This window comes from Plectropomus leopardus, chromosome 5 (assembly GCF_026936395.1).
Source record: "Plectropomus leopardus strain MGB_pleo_1.0 chromosome 5, ASM2693639v1, whole genome shotgun sequence".
NCBI classification, from domain to species: Eukaryota; Metazoa; Chordata; class Actinopteri; order Perciformes; family Serranidae; genus Plectropomus; species Plectropomus leopardus.
In genome coordinates, this window is record NC_142180.1 from 38,764,802 (window position 1) to 38,781,715 (window position 16,914).

General features: G+C 35.1%; 1 protein-coding gene and 1 long non-coding RNA gene across 2 annotated transcripts in view; one reads left to right on the forward strand and one right to left on the reverse strand.

Moving 5' to 3' along the window:
• Positions 1 to 578: 578 nt before the first annotated feature.
• The window catches only part of efna2b (ephrin-A2b), a 90,122-nt gene continuing 73,786 nt past the window's right edge, over positions 579 to 16,914 (reverse strand). Inside the window, exon 4 of the mRNA XM_088078207.1 lies at positions 579 to 1,444. Within this exon, the coding sequence (XP_087934333.1) occupies positions 1,305 to 1,444 (140 nt within the window). The 3' untranslated portion in view covers positions 579 to 1,304. The remainder of the gene's footprint in view (positions 1,445 to 16,914) is intronic.
• On the forward strand, positions 1,329 to 6,205 carry LOC148189630 (uncharacterized). Its single transcript, XR_015776700.1, has 2 exons — positions 1,329 to 1,468; positions 5,737 to 6,205. It is a non-coding gene; the product is annotated as an uncharacterized LOC148189630 (long non-coding RNA).

A 16,914-nucleotide genomic window follows, 5' to 3' on the forward strand; every position in this document is an offset into this window, starting at 1 on the left:
TGACATTTAAATCTGTAAGAAACCTCTGAGAGTTGAGTTGTAATATAAAGTTAACGTGTCTTTTTAGAGTCCCTGAAAGTTTTGTTGGTGAAGACTCAAGTTACAGCAAAAAGTTACAGGAACATCATGTTTAAGATATTTAAGCAAGAAGCCAGTGAGATCACAACCTCATATCTTTTCTGCCAGTTCCAGAAAATAAAATAAATGTGGATCAATTTGTAAGCTTTCAAACAAGATGAGATTACTTTTGTTTTTCGGTATGGGCAAAAAGTTCCAAAATATGGCACTTTCTGATCAACTTTGCATGACAGAATCACTTGCGCCCTCTTGCACAACGGCCCAGATCTTAGGCGGTCTGTAGATTTAAGGTAAACAGCTAAAACATGTGAAACTGCTGGAGTGGCTTTAAATTTGGCTTATTTTATAGGGATACACGATAATGTCAGCACCTCATCAGTAACGCCAAGTATTGGCTTTAAAATGAAATATCAGAATTGACCACTGATGATTTCTGCCAATATCACAAACTGGTATTGTTTTTTTACTGACAAAGTACACATGCAGAAAACATCAACTCTAAATTGGAGTATTTTTCTTAATTTGCACAATGAATGAATATTACATCCAGTGAAAAGCATTGTTTTTCATGTCTCGACTGCTGGTGGGCCGTCATGATAAAAGCCTACAGATTAAGATGTTCATTCACTACAGAAGAGACTTGATGATCACTGAAAAACTGTATATATTGGTGTCGATTATTGACCAAATCAGTTGTTTTATATCAACTATTGACAAAAAATCCAATATTGTGCATCCCTACTTATTTATAAACATTTTTTAAAAAGAGTTTAGTAGAAAAAATGTAATTAGACGCAGAGTAAAGTTTTGGCATCTTAACTGAAACTCAGGTTTCATTTTGGTGGCAGAATAATAAAAAACATTAGAAGAATCTGGAACTGAAGACACAGGATCTGGACGTAAAAACAGTAAAACAGCATAATAATGTATCAGGGTGGGAAATGTTCGCTTTAAAGGGGTGGATGGAGTCTGGACTTTGTCAGAACAGAAACATCCATCGCAGAGCAGAGAGGATCCCAGCACTGACTCAGTATGATGCTCCAGGCTCCTCCCACCAGTGACCTCAGCCACCTCTGATTGGCTGGGCTGCTGAGTGGTGTTCAGGTGAAGGTCAGAGGTCAGGGAGAGCAGGGCTGCTTGTGTTTCCTGTCTTTGGTTTTCTCCTCAGAGCGACAGGAAGCCGGAGACCGGTCCAACTGGGGGAAGAAGAAGAGGAGCAGGAGGTGCTATGAGGAGTGGAGGATGAGGATGAGGAGGAGGGCGAGCAACATGGCGGACAGCAGGGGGAGGCGGGGCAGAGCCAGGCTGCAGCCGCCGGTGGTGTCGTCGGTCAGGAAGGGCTCCGGGGACTCGTACACCGAGTCATCTGAGAAAGAGACGGAGACAAGCGGTAAGAAACTGCACTAATGAAAATATTTATCCTTGGTTTAATCTGTATTTGACCAGCAGTTTGTCTTTTATTGGAACAAAATGAATTAAAGTATTTAAGATTTCCCCCTGAGAGGAACTGTAATAACACCAATAAGGTAATTAAAAAGGAATAATACAGTATTTTTTTATAATCATGTAAATGCTTGGTCATGAAGTAAGAAAAAAAGTCAGTATAGTACATCAGATGAAATGTCGTAACTAACTAACTGTAGAGTATATTACTCAAAAAGTGTGAATGTCAAAGTGTACCATATCCAAAGAAATAGTTTAAACTAATCCTTTCAAACTAAAAAAACAACAACAACAAAAAAAGGAACTCAAAGTATAGCATGTTGTCCGGAGGGGCAAAAGGAAGTCATACTATAGAATGTGGGCAAAAAAATCGCACCAAAAATATACGATGTTTCCCACAGCTATTCAAAAAAAGGCACAATATCAAAAAAAAAAACACCCAAATACATCATAATATATCATGTTGGAAAAAAACATGGAAAAATGTCAAACTTGACATGTTCAAAAACAGCTGAAAATCAAATTAAAACACATTGAATAGACTGTCCAGGAACGCCATTGCAAAGAAAGTTGCAAATGGGGCCAAAAATGCCAAAATTTGGCATGTCAAAAAAAATGACCGAAAATAAGAGGCTATAGTATGGCAAAAATGTCAAAATATGAAATTTCCTAAAAACAGCTAAAAACCACATTAAAACAAACACATAAAATAGCCTGTTGAGACATGCCATTGCAAATAAAGCTGCAATTATGGCCAAAAACACCATAATTTGGCATGTCCAAAAAATGACCTGTTGATGGACACCATTGTAAAGAAAAAAAAAAGTGATTAAAACGCCATAATTTGACATGTCGAAAGAATGACCGAAGATGCAAGGATATAGTATGGCAAAAATGTCAAAATATGACATGTCCCAAAAACGGCTGAAAACCAAATTAAAACACATTAAATAGCCTATTAAGACACGCCATTGCAAACAAAGTTGCAAAAAAGGATAACAACGCCATAATTTGGCATGTCGAAAAAATGGACGAAAATGCAAGGCTATAGTACGGCAAAAATGTCAAAATATGACATGTCCTAAAAACAGCTAAAAACCACATTGAAACACATAAAAGAGCCTGTTGAGAGACGCCATTACAAACAAAGTTGCAAAAATGGCCAAAAACACCATAATTTGGCATGTCCAAAAAATGACAGAAGATGCAAGGCTATAGTATGGCAAAATTGTCAAAACATGACATTTCCCAAAAAAAGCTGAAAAACACGTTAAAACACATAAAATAGCCTGTTGAGCGACGCCATTGCAAAAAAAGTTGCAATTATGGCCAAAAACACTATAATTTGGCATATTGAAAAAATGACAAAAGATTCAAGGCTATAGTATGGCAAAAATGTCAAAAGATGACATGTCCCAAAAACAGCCGAAAACCACGTTAAAACACATAAAATAGTCGATCGAGACATTCCATTGCAAAGAAAGTTAAAAAAAGGGCCAAAAACACTATAATTTGGCATATTGAAAAAATGACAAAAGATGCAAGGCTATAGTATGGCAAAAATGTCAAAAGATGACATGTCCCAAAAACAGCTGAAAACCACGTTAAAACACATTAAACAGTCGGTCGAAACATGCCATTGCAAAGAAAGTTGCAATCTTAACCAAAAACGCCATAATTTGGCATGTCGAAAAAATGACCGAAGATGCAAGGCTATAGTATGGCAAAAATGTCAAAATATGACATGTCCCAAAAACAGCTGAAAACCACGTTAAAAGACATAAGATAGTCGGTCGAGACATGCCATTGCAAGGAAAGTTGCAATTATGACCAAAAACACCATGATTTGGCATGTTGAAAGAATGACCAAAGATGCAAGGCTATAGTATGGCAAAAATGTCATAATATGACATGTCCCAAAAATAGCTGAAAACCACTTTAAAACACATTAAATAGTCGGTCGAGACATGCCATTGCAAGGAAAGTTGCACAGAGGGGCAAAACCACCAAAACTTGGCACACCGAAAAAATGACCGAAGATGCAAGGCTATAGTATGGCAAAAATGTCAAAATATGACATGTCCTAAAAACACCTGAAAACCACATTAAAACACACAAAATAGCCTGTTGAGCGACGCCATTGCAAAAAAAGTTGCAATCATGACCAAAAACGCCAAAATTTGGCATGTCGAAAAAATGACCGAAGATGCAAGGCTATAGTATGGCAAAAATGTCAAAATATGACATGTCCCAAAAACAGCTGAAAACCACATTAAAACACATTAAATAGTCAGTCGAGACATGCCATTGCAAAGAAAGTTGCAATTTTAACAAAAAATGCCATAATTTGGCATGTCGAAAAAATGACCGAAGATGCAAGGCTATAGTATGGCAAAAATGTCAAAATATGACATGTCCTAAAAACGGCTGAAAAACATGTTAAAACACATAAAATAGCCGGTCGAGACATGCCATTGTAAAGAAAGGTGCAAAAAGGGCCAAAAATGCCAAAATTTGGCTAGTCGAAAATATCACCAAAGATGCAAGGCTATAGTATGGCAAAAATGTCAAAACATGACATGTCACAAAAACAGCTGAAAACCACATTACAACACATAAAAAAGCCTGTTGATAGACGCCATTACAAACAAAGTTGCAAAAAGGGCCAAAAACACCATAATTTGGCATGTCCAAAAAATGACCGAAGATGCAAGGCTATAGTATGGCAAAATTGTCAAAACATGACATTTCCCAAAAAAAGCTGAAAAACACGTTAAAACACATAAAATAGCCTGTTGAGTGACGCCATTGCAAAAAAAGTTGCAATTATGACCAAAAACACGATAATTTGGCATATTGAAAAAATGACAAAAGATGCAAGGCTATAGTATGGCAAAAATGTCAAAATATGACATGTCCCAAAAACAGCTGAAAACCAAATTGAAACACATTAAATAGCCTATTAAGACACGCCATTGCAAACAAAGTTGCAATAAGGGATAACAACGCCATAATTTGGCATGTCGAAAAAATGGACGAAAATGCAAGGCTATAGTATGGCAAAAATGTCAAAATATGACGTGTCCAAAAAATGGCTGAAAAACATGTTAAAACACATAAAATAGCCGATCGAGACATGCCATTGCAAAGAAAGTTTCAAAAAGGGCCAAAAATGCCAAAATTAGACAAGTCGAAAATATAACCAAAGATGCAAGGCTATAGTATGGCAAAAATGTCATAATATGACATGTCCCAGAAACAGCTGAAAACCACGTTAAAACACATTAAATAGACTGTTGATGGATGCCATTGTAAAGAAAGTTGCAAAAAGTGATAAAAACGCCAAAATTTGGCATGTCGAAAAAATGACCGAAGATGCAAGGCTATAGTATGGCAAAAATGTCAAAATATGACATGTCCCAAAAACAGATGAAAACCACATTAAAACAAAACAAGAAAGTTAAAAAAAAGGGCCAAAAACACTATAATTTGGCAGATTGAAAAAATGACAAAAGATGCAAGGCTATAGTATGGCAAAAATGTCAAAATATGACATGTCCTAAAAACGGCTGAAAAACATGTTAAAACACATAAAATAGTCGGTCGAGACATGCCATTGCAAAGAAAGTTGCAATTTTAACCAAAAATGCCATAATTTGGCATGTCGAAAAAATGACCGAAGATGCAAGGCTATAGTATGGCAAAAATGTCAAAATATGACATGTCCTAAAAACGGCTGAAAAACATGTTAAAACACATAAAATAGCCGGTCGAGACATGCCATTGTAAAGAAAGGTGCAAAAAGGGCCAAAAATGCCAAAATTTGGCTAGTCGAAAATATCACCAAAGATGCAAGGCTATAGTATGGCAAAAATGTCAAAATATGACATGTCCCAAAAACAGCTGAAAACCACGTTAAAACACATTAAATAGCCTGTGAACACATGCCCTTGCAAAGAAAGTTGTAAAAAGGACCAAAAACACCATAATTTAGCATGTCCAAAAAATGACCGAAGATGCAAGGCTATAGAATGGCAAAAATGTCAAAATATGACATGTCCCAAAAACAGCTGAAAACTCCATTAAAACAAATTAAATAGCCTGTCGAAACATGCCATTGCAAAGAAAGTTGTAAAAGGCGACCCCTGGGGTCATGGTGATCTCCTGCATGCTTGTGTTCTCTCTCCTTCCCTCTGTGTATGTGGATGTGTGCAGGTGGAGTGCCGTCGTTGGGTGTCCCAGAGGGCGTGGCTGCTGCAGGATTGGCTCCTCGGTACAGCTTTTCAAGAATGAGGAAACCTGCAGCTCTTCGCTTCCTTCCTCCTCCACTTCCAACCCAGCCAGCTGGAAATAGTGTGTTTCTGCAATTCGCGATCTGGTGTTCAATCATTGCCTTTTGTCTTTGTATTGTGTTTACTGAGTATTTATGGTGCTTAACAAATACTCCTTTCGGTTAATTATTAGCAGTTTCAGAGTTTTCTTGAACAATATACAGAGTGAGTAACCAATTATTCTTTTATTGAAAGTTTTCCCCTGTTTTCAGTTAGGAATTTAGGGTAGGAGAACTGTCTCTTGTTTATTTGTTTTCAGGTAAGTTAAGGGACTGAGGTGTGTTTTTGTGTTGTCTTTTCTTTGTGCTCATGTCTGAGTAAATAAACTGATCATTTTGCCTTTCTAAACTTCAGAGGCTTGTTTTCCTTGGGACAGAGACAGTGGGAAAGCACCTTCATGTTGTATATAGGCTGGGGACATAACAAGGACCAAAAGCATATAGTTTGGCATGTCCAAAAAATGACCGAAGATGCAAGGCTATAGTATGGCAAAAATGTCAAAATATGACATGTCACAAAAACAGCTGAAAACCACATTAAAGCAAATTAAATAGCGTGTTGAGACATGCTATTGCAAAGAAACTTGCAATTAGGGCAAAAAACACCATAATTTGGCATGTCCAAAAAATGACCGAAGATGCAAGGCTATAGTATGGAAAAAATGTCAAAATATGACATGTCCCAAAAACAGCTGAAAACTACATTAAAACTCATTAAATAGCCTGTCGAGACATGCCATTGCAAAGAAAGTTGCAATTAGGGCCAAAAACACCACATTTTAGCATGTCCAAAAAATGACCGAAGATGCAAGGCTATAGTATGGAAAAAATGTCAAAATATGACATGTCCCAAAAACAGCTGAAAACTACATTAAAACTCATTAAATAGCCTGTCGAGACATGCCATTGCAAAGAAAGTTGCAATTAGGGCCAAAAACACCACATTTTAGCATGTCCAAAAAATGACCGAAGATGCAAGGCTATAGTATGGCGAAAATGTCAAAATATGACATGTCACAAAAACAGCTGAAGACCACATTGGAACGCATAAAATAGCCGGTCGAGACATGCCATTGCAAAGAAAGGAGCAAAGAGGGCAAAAAATGCCAAAATGTGGCATGTCGAAAATATCACCAAAGATGCAAGGCTATAGTATGGCAAAAATGTCAAAACATGACATGTCCCGAAAAAAGCTGAAAACCACGTTAAAACACATAAAAAAGCCTGTTGATGGACGCCATTGTAAAGAAAGTTGCAAAAAGTGATAAAAAAGCCATAATTTGGCATGTCGAAAGAATGACCGAAGATGCAAGACTATAGTATGGCAAAAATGTCAAAATATGACATGTCCCAAAAACAGCTGAAAACCAAATTGAAACACATTAAATAGCCTATTAAGACACGCCATTGCAAACAAAGTTGCAATAAGGGATAACAACGCCATAATTTGGCATGTCGAAAAAATGGACGAAAATGCAAGGCTATAGTATGGCAAAAATGTCAAAATATGACATGTCCCAAAAACAGCTGAAAACCACATTGAAATACATAAAACAGCCTGTTCAGAGACGCCATTACAAACAAAGTTGCAAAAAGGGCCAAAAACACCATAATTTGGCATGTCCAAAAAATGACTGAAGATGCAAGGCTATAGTATGGCAAAAATGTCAAAATATGACATGACTTAAAAATAGCTGAATACCACGTTAAAACACATTAAATAGCCGATCAAGACATGCCATTGCAAAGAAAGTTGCAAAAAGGGCCAAAAATGCCAAAATTTGGCTAGTCGAAAATATCACCAAAGATGCAAGGCTATAGTATGGCAAAAATGTCAAAACATGACATGTCCCAAAAACAGCTGAAAACCACATTACAACACATAAAAAAGCCTGTTGATAGACGCCATTACAAACAAAGTTGCAAAAAGGGCCAAAAACACCATAATTTGGCATGTCGAAAAAATGACCGAAGATGCAAGGCTATAGTATGGCAAAAATGTCAAAATATGACATGTCACAAAAACAGATGAAAACCACGTTAAAACACATTAAATAGACTTTTGATGGATGCCATAGTAAAGAAAGTTGCAAAAAGTGATAAAAACGCCAAAATTTGGCATGTCGAAAAAATGACCGAAGATGCAAGGCTATAGTATGGCAAAATTGTCAAAATATGACATGTCCCAAAAAAAGCTGAAAAACACGTTAAAACACATGAAATAGCCTGTTGAGCGACGTCATTGCAAAAAGAAGTTGCAATTATGACCAAAAACACTATAATTTGGCATATTGAAAAAATGACAAAAGATGCAAGGCTATAGTATGGCAAAAATGTCAAAATATGACATGTCCCAAAAACAGATGAAAACCACATTAAAACACACAAAATAGCCGATCGAGACACGCCATTGCAAAGAAAGTTTAAAAAAAGGGCCAAAAACACTATAATTTGGCATATTGAAAAAATGACAAAAGATGCAAGGCTATAGTATGGCAAAATTGTCAAAATATGACATGTCCCAAAAAAAGCTGAAAACCAAATTGAAACACATTAAATAGCCTATTAAGACACGCCATTGCAAACAAAGTTGCAATAAGGGATAACAACGCCATAATTTGGCATGTCGAAAAAATGGACGAAAATGCAAGGCTATAGTATGGCAAAAATGTCAAAATATGACATGTCCCAAAAACAGCTAAAAACCACATTGAAATACATAAAACAGCCTGTTCAGAGACGCCATTACAAACAAAGTTGCAAAAAGGGCCAAAAACACCATAATTTGGCATGTCCAAAAAATGACTGAAGATGCAAGGCTATAGTATGGCAAAAATGTCAAAATATGACATGACTTAAAAATAGCTGAATACCACTTGAAAACACATTAAATAGCCGGTCGAGACATGCCATTGCAGATAAAGTTGCAATTATGGCCAAAAACGCCATAATTTGGCATGTCGAAAAAATGACCGAAGATGCAAGGCTATAGTATGGCAAAAATGTCAAAATATGACATGTCCCAAAAACAGCTGAAAACCACGTTAAAACACATTAAATAGACTTTTGATGGATGCCATTGTAAAGAAAGTTGCAAAAAGTGATAAAAACGCCAAAATTTGGCATATTGAAAAAATGACAAAAGATGCAAGGCTATAGTATGGCAAAAATGTCAAAATATGACATGACTTAAAAATAGCTGAATACCACTTGAAAACACATTAAATAGCCGGTCGAGACATGCCATTGCAGATAAAGTTGCAATTATGGCCAAAAACGCCATAATTTGGCATGTCGAAAAAATGACCGAAAATGCAAGGCTATAGTATGGCAAAAATGTTAAAATATGACATGTCCCAAAAACAGCTGAAAACCACGTTAAAACACATTAAATAGACTTTTGATGGATGCCATTGTAAAGAAAGTTGCAAAAAGTGATAAAAACGCCAAAATTTGGCATATTGAAAAAATGACAAAAGATGCAAGGCTATAGTATGGCAAAAATGTCAAAATATGACATGTCCCAAAAACAGATGAAAACCACATTAAAACACACAAAATAGCCGATCGAGACATGCCATTGCAAAGAAAGTTTAAAAAAAGGGCCAAAAACACTATAATTTGGCATATTGAAAAAATGACAAAAGATGCAAGGCTATAGTATGGCAAAAATGTCAAAATATGACATGTCCCAAAAAAAGCTGAAAAACACGTTAAAACACATGAAATAGCCTGTTGAGCGACGCCATTGCAAAAAGAAGTTGCAATTATGACCAAAAACACTATAATTTGGCATATTGAAAAAATGACAAAAGATGCAAGGCTATAGTATGGCAAAAATGTCAAAATATGACATGTCCCAAAAACAGATGAAAACCACATTAAAACACACAAAATAGCCGATCGAGACATGCCATTGCAAAGAAAGTTTAAAGAAAGGGCCAAAAACACTATAATTTGGCATATTGAAAAAATGACAAAAGATGCAAGGCTATAGTATGGCAAAATTGTCAAAATATGACATGTCCCAAAAAAAGCTGAAAACCAAATTGAAACACATTAAATAGCCTATTAAGACACGCCATTGCAAACAAAGTTGCAATAAGGGATAACAACGCCATAATTTGGCATGTCGAAAAAATGGACGAAAATGCAAGGCTATAGTATGGCAAAAATGTCAAAATATGACATGTCCCAAAAACAGCTAAAAACCACATTGAAATACATAAAACAGCCTGTTCAGAGACGCCATTACAAACAAAGTTGCAAAAAGGGCCAAAAACACCATAATTTGGCATGTCGAAAAAATGACCGAAGATGCAAGGCTATAGTATGGCAAAAATGTCAAAATATGACATGTCCCAAAAACAGCTGAAAACCACGTTAAAACACATTAAATAGACTTTTGATGGATGCCATTGTAAAGAAAGTTGCAAAAAGTGATAAAAACGCCAAAATTTGGCATATTCAAAAAATGACAAAAGATGCAAGGCTATAGTATGGCAAAAATGTCAAAATATGACATGACTTAAAAATAGCTGAATACCACTTGAAAACACATTAAATAGCCGGTCGAGACATGCCATTGCAGATAAAGTTGCAATTATGGCCAAAAACGCCATAATTTGGCATGTCGAAAAAATGACCGAAAATGCAAGGCTATAGTATGGCAAAAATGTCAAAATATGACATGACTTAAAAATAGCTGAATACCACTTGAAAACACATTAAATAGCCGGTCGAGACATGCCATTGCAGATAAAGTTGCAATTATGGCCAAAAACGCCATAATTTGGCATGTCGAAAAAATGACCGAAGATGCAAGGCTATAGTATGGCAAAAATGTCAAAATATGACATGTCCCAAAAACAGCTGAAAATCACGTTAAAACACATTAAATAGACTTTTGATGGATGCCATTGTAAAGAAAGTTGCAAAAAGTGATAAAAACGCCAAAATTTGGCATATTGAAAAAATGACAAAAGATGCAAGGCTATATTTTGGCAAAAATGTCAAAATATGACATGTCCCAAAAACAGATGAAAACCACATTAAAACACACAAAATAGCCGATCGAGACATGCCATTGCAAAGAAAGTTTAAAAAAAGGGCCAAAAACACTATAATTTGGCATATTGAAAAAATGACAAAAGATGCAAGGCTATAGTATGGCAAAATTGTCAAAACATGACATGTCCCAAAAAAAGCTGAAAAACACGTTAAAACACATGAAATAGCCTGTTGAGCGACGCCATTGCAAAAAGAAGTTGCAATTGTGACCAAAAACACTATAATTTGGCATATTGAAAAAATGACAAAAGATGCAAGGCTATAGTATGGCAAAAATGTCAAAATCTGACATGTCCCAAAAACAGATGAAAACCACATTAAAACACACAAAATAGCCGATCGAGACATGCCATTGCAAAGAAAGTTTAAAAAAAGGGCCAAAAACACTATAATTTGGCATATTGAAAAAATGACAAAACATGCAAGGCTATAGTATGGCAAAATTGTGAAAATATGACATGTCCCAAAAAAAGCTGAAAAACACGTTAAAACACATAAAATAGCCTGTTGAGCGACGCCATTGCAAAAAAAGTTGCAATTATGACCAAAAACACTATAATTTGGCATATTGAAAAAATGACAAAAGATGCAAGGCTATAGTATGGCAAAAATGTCAAAATATGACATGTCCCAAAAACAGCTGAAAACCACGTTAAAACACATTAAATAGACTTTTGATGGATGCCATTGTAAAGAAAGTTTAAAAAAAGGGCCAAAAACACTATAATTTGGCATATTGAAAAAATGACAAAAGATGCAAGGCTATAGTATGGCAAAATTGTCAAAATATGACATGTCCCAAAAAAAGCTGAAAAACACGTTAAAACACATGAAATAGCCTATTGAGCGACGCCATCGCAAAAAGAAGTTGCAATTATGACCAAAAACACTATAATTTGGCATATTGAAAAAATGACAAAAGATGCAAGGCTATAGTATGGCAAAAATATCAAAATATGACATGTCCCAAAAACAGATGAAAACCACGTTAAAACACATAAAATAGCCGATCAAGACATGCCATTGCAAAGAAAGTTGCAAAAAGGGCCAAAAAACACTATAATTTGGCATATTGAAAAAATGACAAAAGATGCAAGGCTATAGTATGGCAAAAATGTCAAAATATGACATGTCCCAAAAACAGCTGAAAACCACGTTAAAACACATTAAATAGACTTTTGATGGATGCCATTGTAAAGAAAGTTGCAAAAAGTGATAAAAACGCCAAAATTTGGCATGTCGAAAAAATGACAGAAGATGCAAGGCTATAGTATGGCAAAAATGTCAAAATATGACATGTCCCAAAAACAGATGAAAACCACATTAAAACACACAAAATAGCCGATCGAGACATGCCATTGCAAAGAAAGTTTAAAAAAAGGGCCAAAAACACTATAATTTGGCATATTGAAAAAATGACAAAAGATGCAAGGCTATAGTATGGCAAAATTGTCAAAACATGACATGTCCCAAAAAAAGCTGAAAAACACGTTAAAACACATGAAATAGCCTGTTGAGCGACGCCATTGCAAAAAGAAGTTGCAATTATGACCAAAAACACTATAATTTGGCATATTGAAAAAATGACAAAAGATGCAAGGCTATAGTATGGCAAAAATGTCAAAATATGACATGTCCCAAAAACAGATGAAAACCACGTTAAAACACATAAAATAGCCGATCAAGACATGCCATTGCAAAGAAAGTTGCAAAAAGGGCCAAAAAACACTATAATTTGGCATATTGAAAAAAATGACAAAAGATGCAATGCTATAGTATGGCAAAAATGTCAAAATGTGACATGTCCTAAAAATGGCTGAAAAACATGTTAAAACACATAAAATAGCCGGTCGAGACATGCCATTGCAAAGAAAGGTGCAAAAAGGGCCAAAAATGCCAAAATTTGGCTAGTCGAAAATATCACCAAAGATGCAAGGCTATAGTATGGCAAAAATGTCAAAATATGACATGTCCCAAAAACAGCTGAAAACCACATTACAACACATAAAAAAGCCTGTTGATAGACGCCATTACAAACAAAGTTGCAAAAAGGGCCAAAAACACTATAATTTGGCATATTGAAAAAATGACAAAAGATGCAAGGCTATAGTATGGCAAAAATGTCAAAATATGACATGTCCCAAAAACAGATGAAAACCACATTAAAACACACAAAATAGCCGATCGAGACATGCCATTGCAAAGAAAGTTTAAAAAAAGGGCCAAAAACACTATAATTTGGCATATTGAAAAAATGACAAAAGATGCAAGGCTATAGTATGGCAAAATTGTCAAAATATGACATGTCCCAAAAAAAGCTGAAAAACACGTTAAAACACATGAAATAGCCTGTTGAGCGACGTCATTGCAAAAAGAAGTTGCAATTGTGACCAAAAACACTATAATTTGGCATATTGAAAAAATGACAAAAGATGCAAGGCTATAGTATGGCAAAAATGTCAAAATCTGACATGTCCCAAAAACAGATGAAAACCACATTAAAACACACAAAATAGCCGATCGAGACATGCCATTGCAAAGAAAGTTTAAAAAAAGGGCCAAAAACACTATAATTTGGCATATTGAAAAAATGACAAAAGATGCAAGGCTATAGTATGGCAAAATTGTCAAAATATGACATGTCCCAAAAAAAGCTGAAAAACACGTTAAAACACATAAAATAGCCTGTTGAGCGACGCCATTGCAAAAAGAAGTTGCAATTATGACCAAAAACACTATAATTTGGCATATTGAAAAAATGACAAAAGATGCAAGGCTATAGTATGGCAAAAATGTCAAAATATGACATGTCCCAAAAACAGCTGAAAACCACGTTAAAACACATTAAATAGACTTTTGATGGATGCCATTGTAAAGAAAGTTGCAAAAAGTGATAAAAACGCCAAAATTTGGCATGTCGAAAAAATGACAGAAGATGCAAGGCTATAGTATGGCAAAAATGTCAAAATATGACATGTCCCAAAAACAGATGAAAACCACATTAAAACACACAAAATAGCCGATCGAGACATGCCATTGCAAAGAAAGTTTAAAAAAAGGGCCAAAAACACTATAATTTGGCATATTGAAAAAATGACAAAAGATGCAAGGCTATAGTATGGCAAAATTGTCAAAATATGACATGTCCCAAAAAAAGCTGAAAAACACGTTAAAACACATAAAATAGCCTGTTGAGCGACGCCATTGCAAAAAAAGTTGCAATTATGACCAAAAACACTATAATTTGGCATATTGAAAAAATGACAAAAGATGCAAGGCTATAGTATGGCAAAAATGTCAAAATATGACATGTCCCAAAAACAGCTGAAAACCACGTTAAAACACATTAAATAGACTTTTGATGGATGCCATTGTAAAGAAAGTTGCAAAAAGTGATAAAAACGCCAAAATTTGGCATGTCGAAAAAATGACAGAAGATGCAAGGCTATAGTATGGCAAAAATGTCAAAATATGACATGTCCCAAAAACAGATGAAAACCACATTAAAACACACAAAATAGCCGATCGAGACATGCCATTGCAAAGAAAGTTTAAAAAAAGGGCCAAAAACACTATAATTTGGCATATTGAAAAAATGACAAAAGATGCAAGGCTATAGTATGGCAAAATTGTCAAAATATGACATGTCCCAAAAAAAGCTGAAAAACACGTTAAAACACATAAAATAGCCTGTTGAGCGACGCCATTGCAAAAAAAGTTGCAATTATGACCAAAAACACTATAATTTGGCATATTGAAAAAATGACAAAAGATGCAAGGCTATAGTATGGCAAAAATGTCAAAATATGACATGTCCCAAAAACAGCTGAAAACCACGTTAAAACACATTAAATAGACTTTTGATGGATGCCATTGTAAAGAAAGTTGCAAAAAGTGATAAAAACGCCAAAATTTGGCATGTCGAAAAAATGACAGAAGATGCAAGGCTATAGTATGGCAAAAATGTCAAAATATGACATGTCCCAAAAACAGATGAAAACCACATTAAAACACACAAAATAGCCGATCGAGACATGCCATTGCAAAGAAAGTTTAAAAAAAGGGCCAAAAACACTATAATTTGGCATATTGAAAAAATGACAAAAGATGCAAGGCTATAGTATGGCAAAATTGTCAAAACATGACATGTCCCAAAAAAAGCTGAAAAACACGTTAAAACACATGAAATAGCCTGTTGGGCGACGCCATTGCAAAAAGAAGTTGTAATTATGACCAAAAACACTATAATTTGGCATATTGAAAAAATGACAAAAGATGCAAGGCTATAGTATGGCAAAATTGTCAAAATATGACATGTCCCAAAAAAAGCTGAAAAACCACGTTAAAACACATTAAATAGACTTTTGATGGATGCCATTGTAAAGAAAGTTGCAAAAAGTGATAAAAACGCCAAAATTTGGCATGTCGAAAAAATGACAGAAGATGCAAGGCTATAGTATGGCAAAAATGTCAAAATATGACATGTCCCAAAAACAGATGAAAACCACATTAAAACACACAAAATAGCCGATCGAGACATGCCATTGCAAAGAAAGTTTAAAAAAAGGGCCAAAAACACTATAATTTGGCATATTGAAAAAATGACAAAAGATGCAAGGCTATAGTATGGCAAAATTGTCAAAACATGACATGTCCCAAAAAAAGCTGAAAAACACGTTAAAACACATGAAATAGCCTGTTGGGCGACGCCATTGCAAAAAGAAGTTGTAATTATGACCAAAAACACTATAATTTAGCATATTGAAAAAATGACAAAAGATGCAAGGCTATAGTATGGCAAAAATGTCAAAATATGACATGTCCTAAAAACACCTGAAAACCACATTAAAACACAAAAAATAGGCTGTTGAGAGACGCCGTTGCAAAAAAAGTTGCAATCATGACCAAAAACACCATAATTTGGCATGTCCAAAAAATGACTGAAGATGCAAGGCTATAGTATGGCAAAAATGTCAAAAAATGACATGTCCCAAAAACAGCTGAAAACCACGTTAAAACACATTAAATAGCCGGGTGAGAGATGCCATTGCAAAGAAAGTTACAAAAAGGTTCAAAAATGCCAAAATTTGACATGTCGAAAAAATGACCAAAGATGCAAGGCTATAGTATGGCAAAAATGTCAAAATATGACATGACTTAAAAATAGCTGAATACCACTTGAAAACACATTAAATAGCCGGTCGAGACATGCCATTGCAGATAAAGTTGCAATTATGGCCAAAAACGCCATAATTTGGCATGTCGAAAAAATGACCGAAGATGCAAGGCTATAGTATGGCAAAAATGTCAAAATATGACATGTCCCAAAAACAGCTGAAAACCACGTTAAAACACATTTAATAGACTTTTGATGGATGCCATTGTAAAGAAAGTTGCAAAAAGTGATAAAAACGCCAAAATTTGGCATGTCGAAAAAATGACCGAAGATGCAAGGCTATAGTATGGCAAAATTGTCAAAATATGACATGTCCCAAAAAAAGCTGAAAAACACGTTAAAACACATGAAATAGCCTGTTGAGCGACGTCATTGCAAAAAGAAGTTGCAATTATGACCAAAAACACTATAATTTGGCATATTGAAAAAATGACAAAAGATGCAAGGCTATAGTATGGCAAAAATGTCAAAATCTGACACGTCCCAAAAACAGATGAAAACCACATTAAAACACACAAAATAGCCGATCGAGACATGCCATTGCAAAGAAAGTTTAAAAAAAGGGCCAAAAACACTATAATTTGGCATATTGAAAAAATGACAAAAGATGCAAGGCTATAGTATGGCAAAATTGTCAAAATATGACATGTCCCAAAAAAAGCTGAAAAACACGTTAAAACACATAAAATAGCCTGTTGAGCGACGCCATTGCAAAAAAAGTTGCAATTATGACCAAAAACACTATAATTTGGCATATTGAAAAAATGACAAAAGATGCAAGGCTATAGTATGGCAAAAATGTCAAAATATGACATGT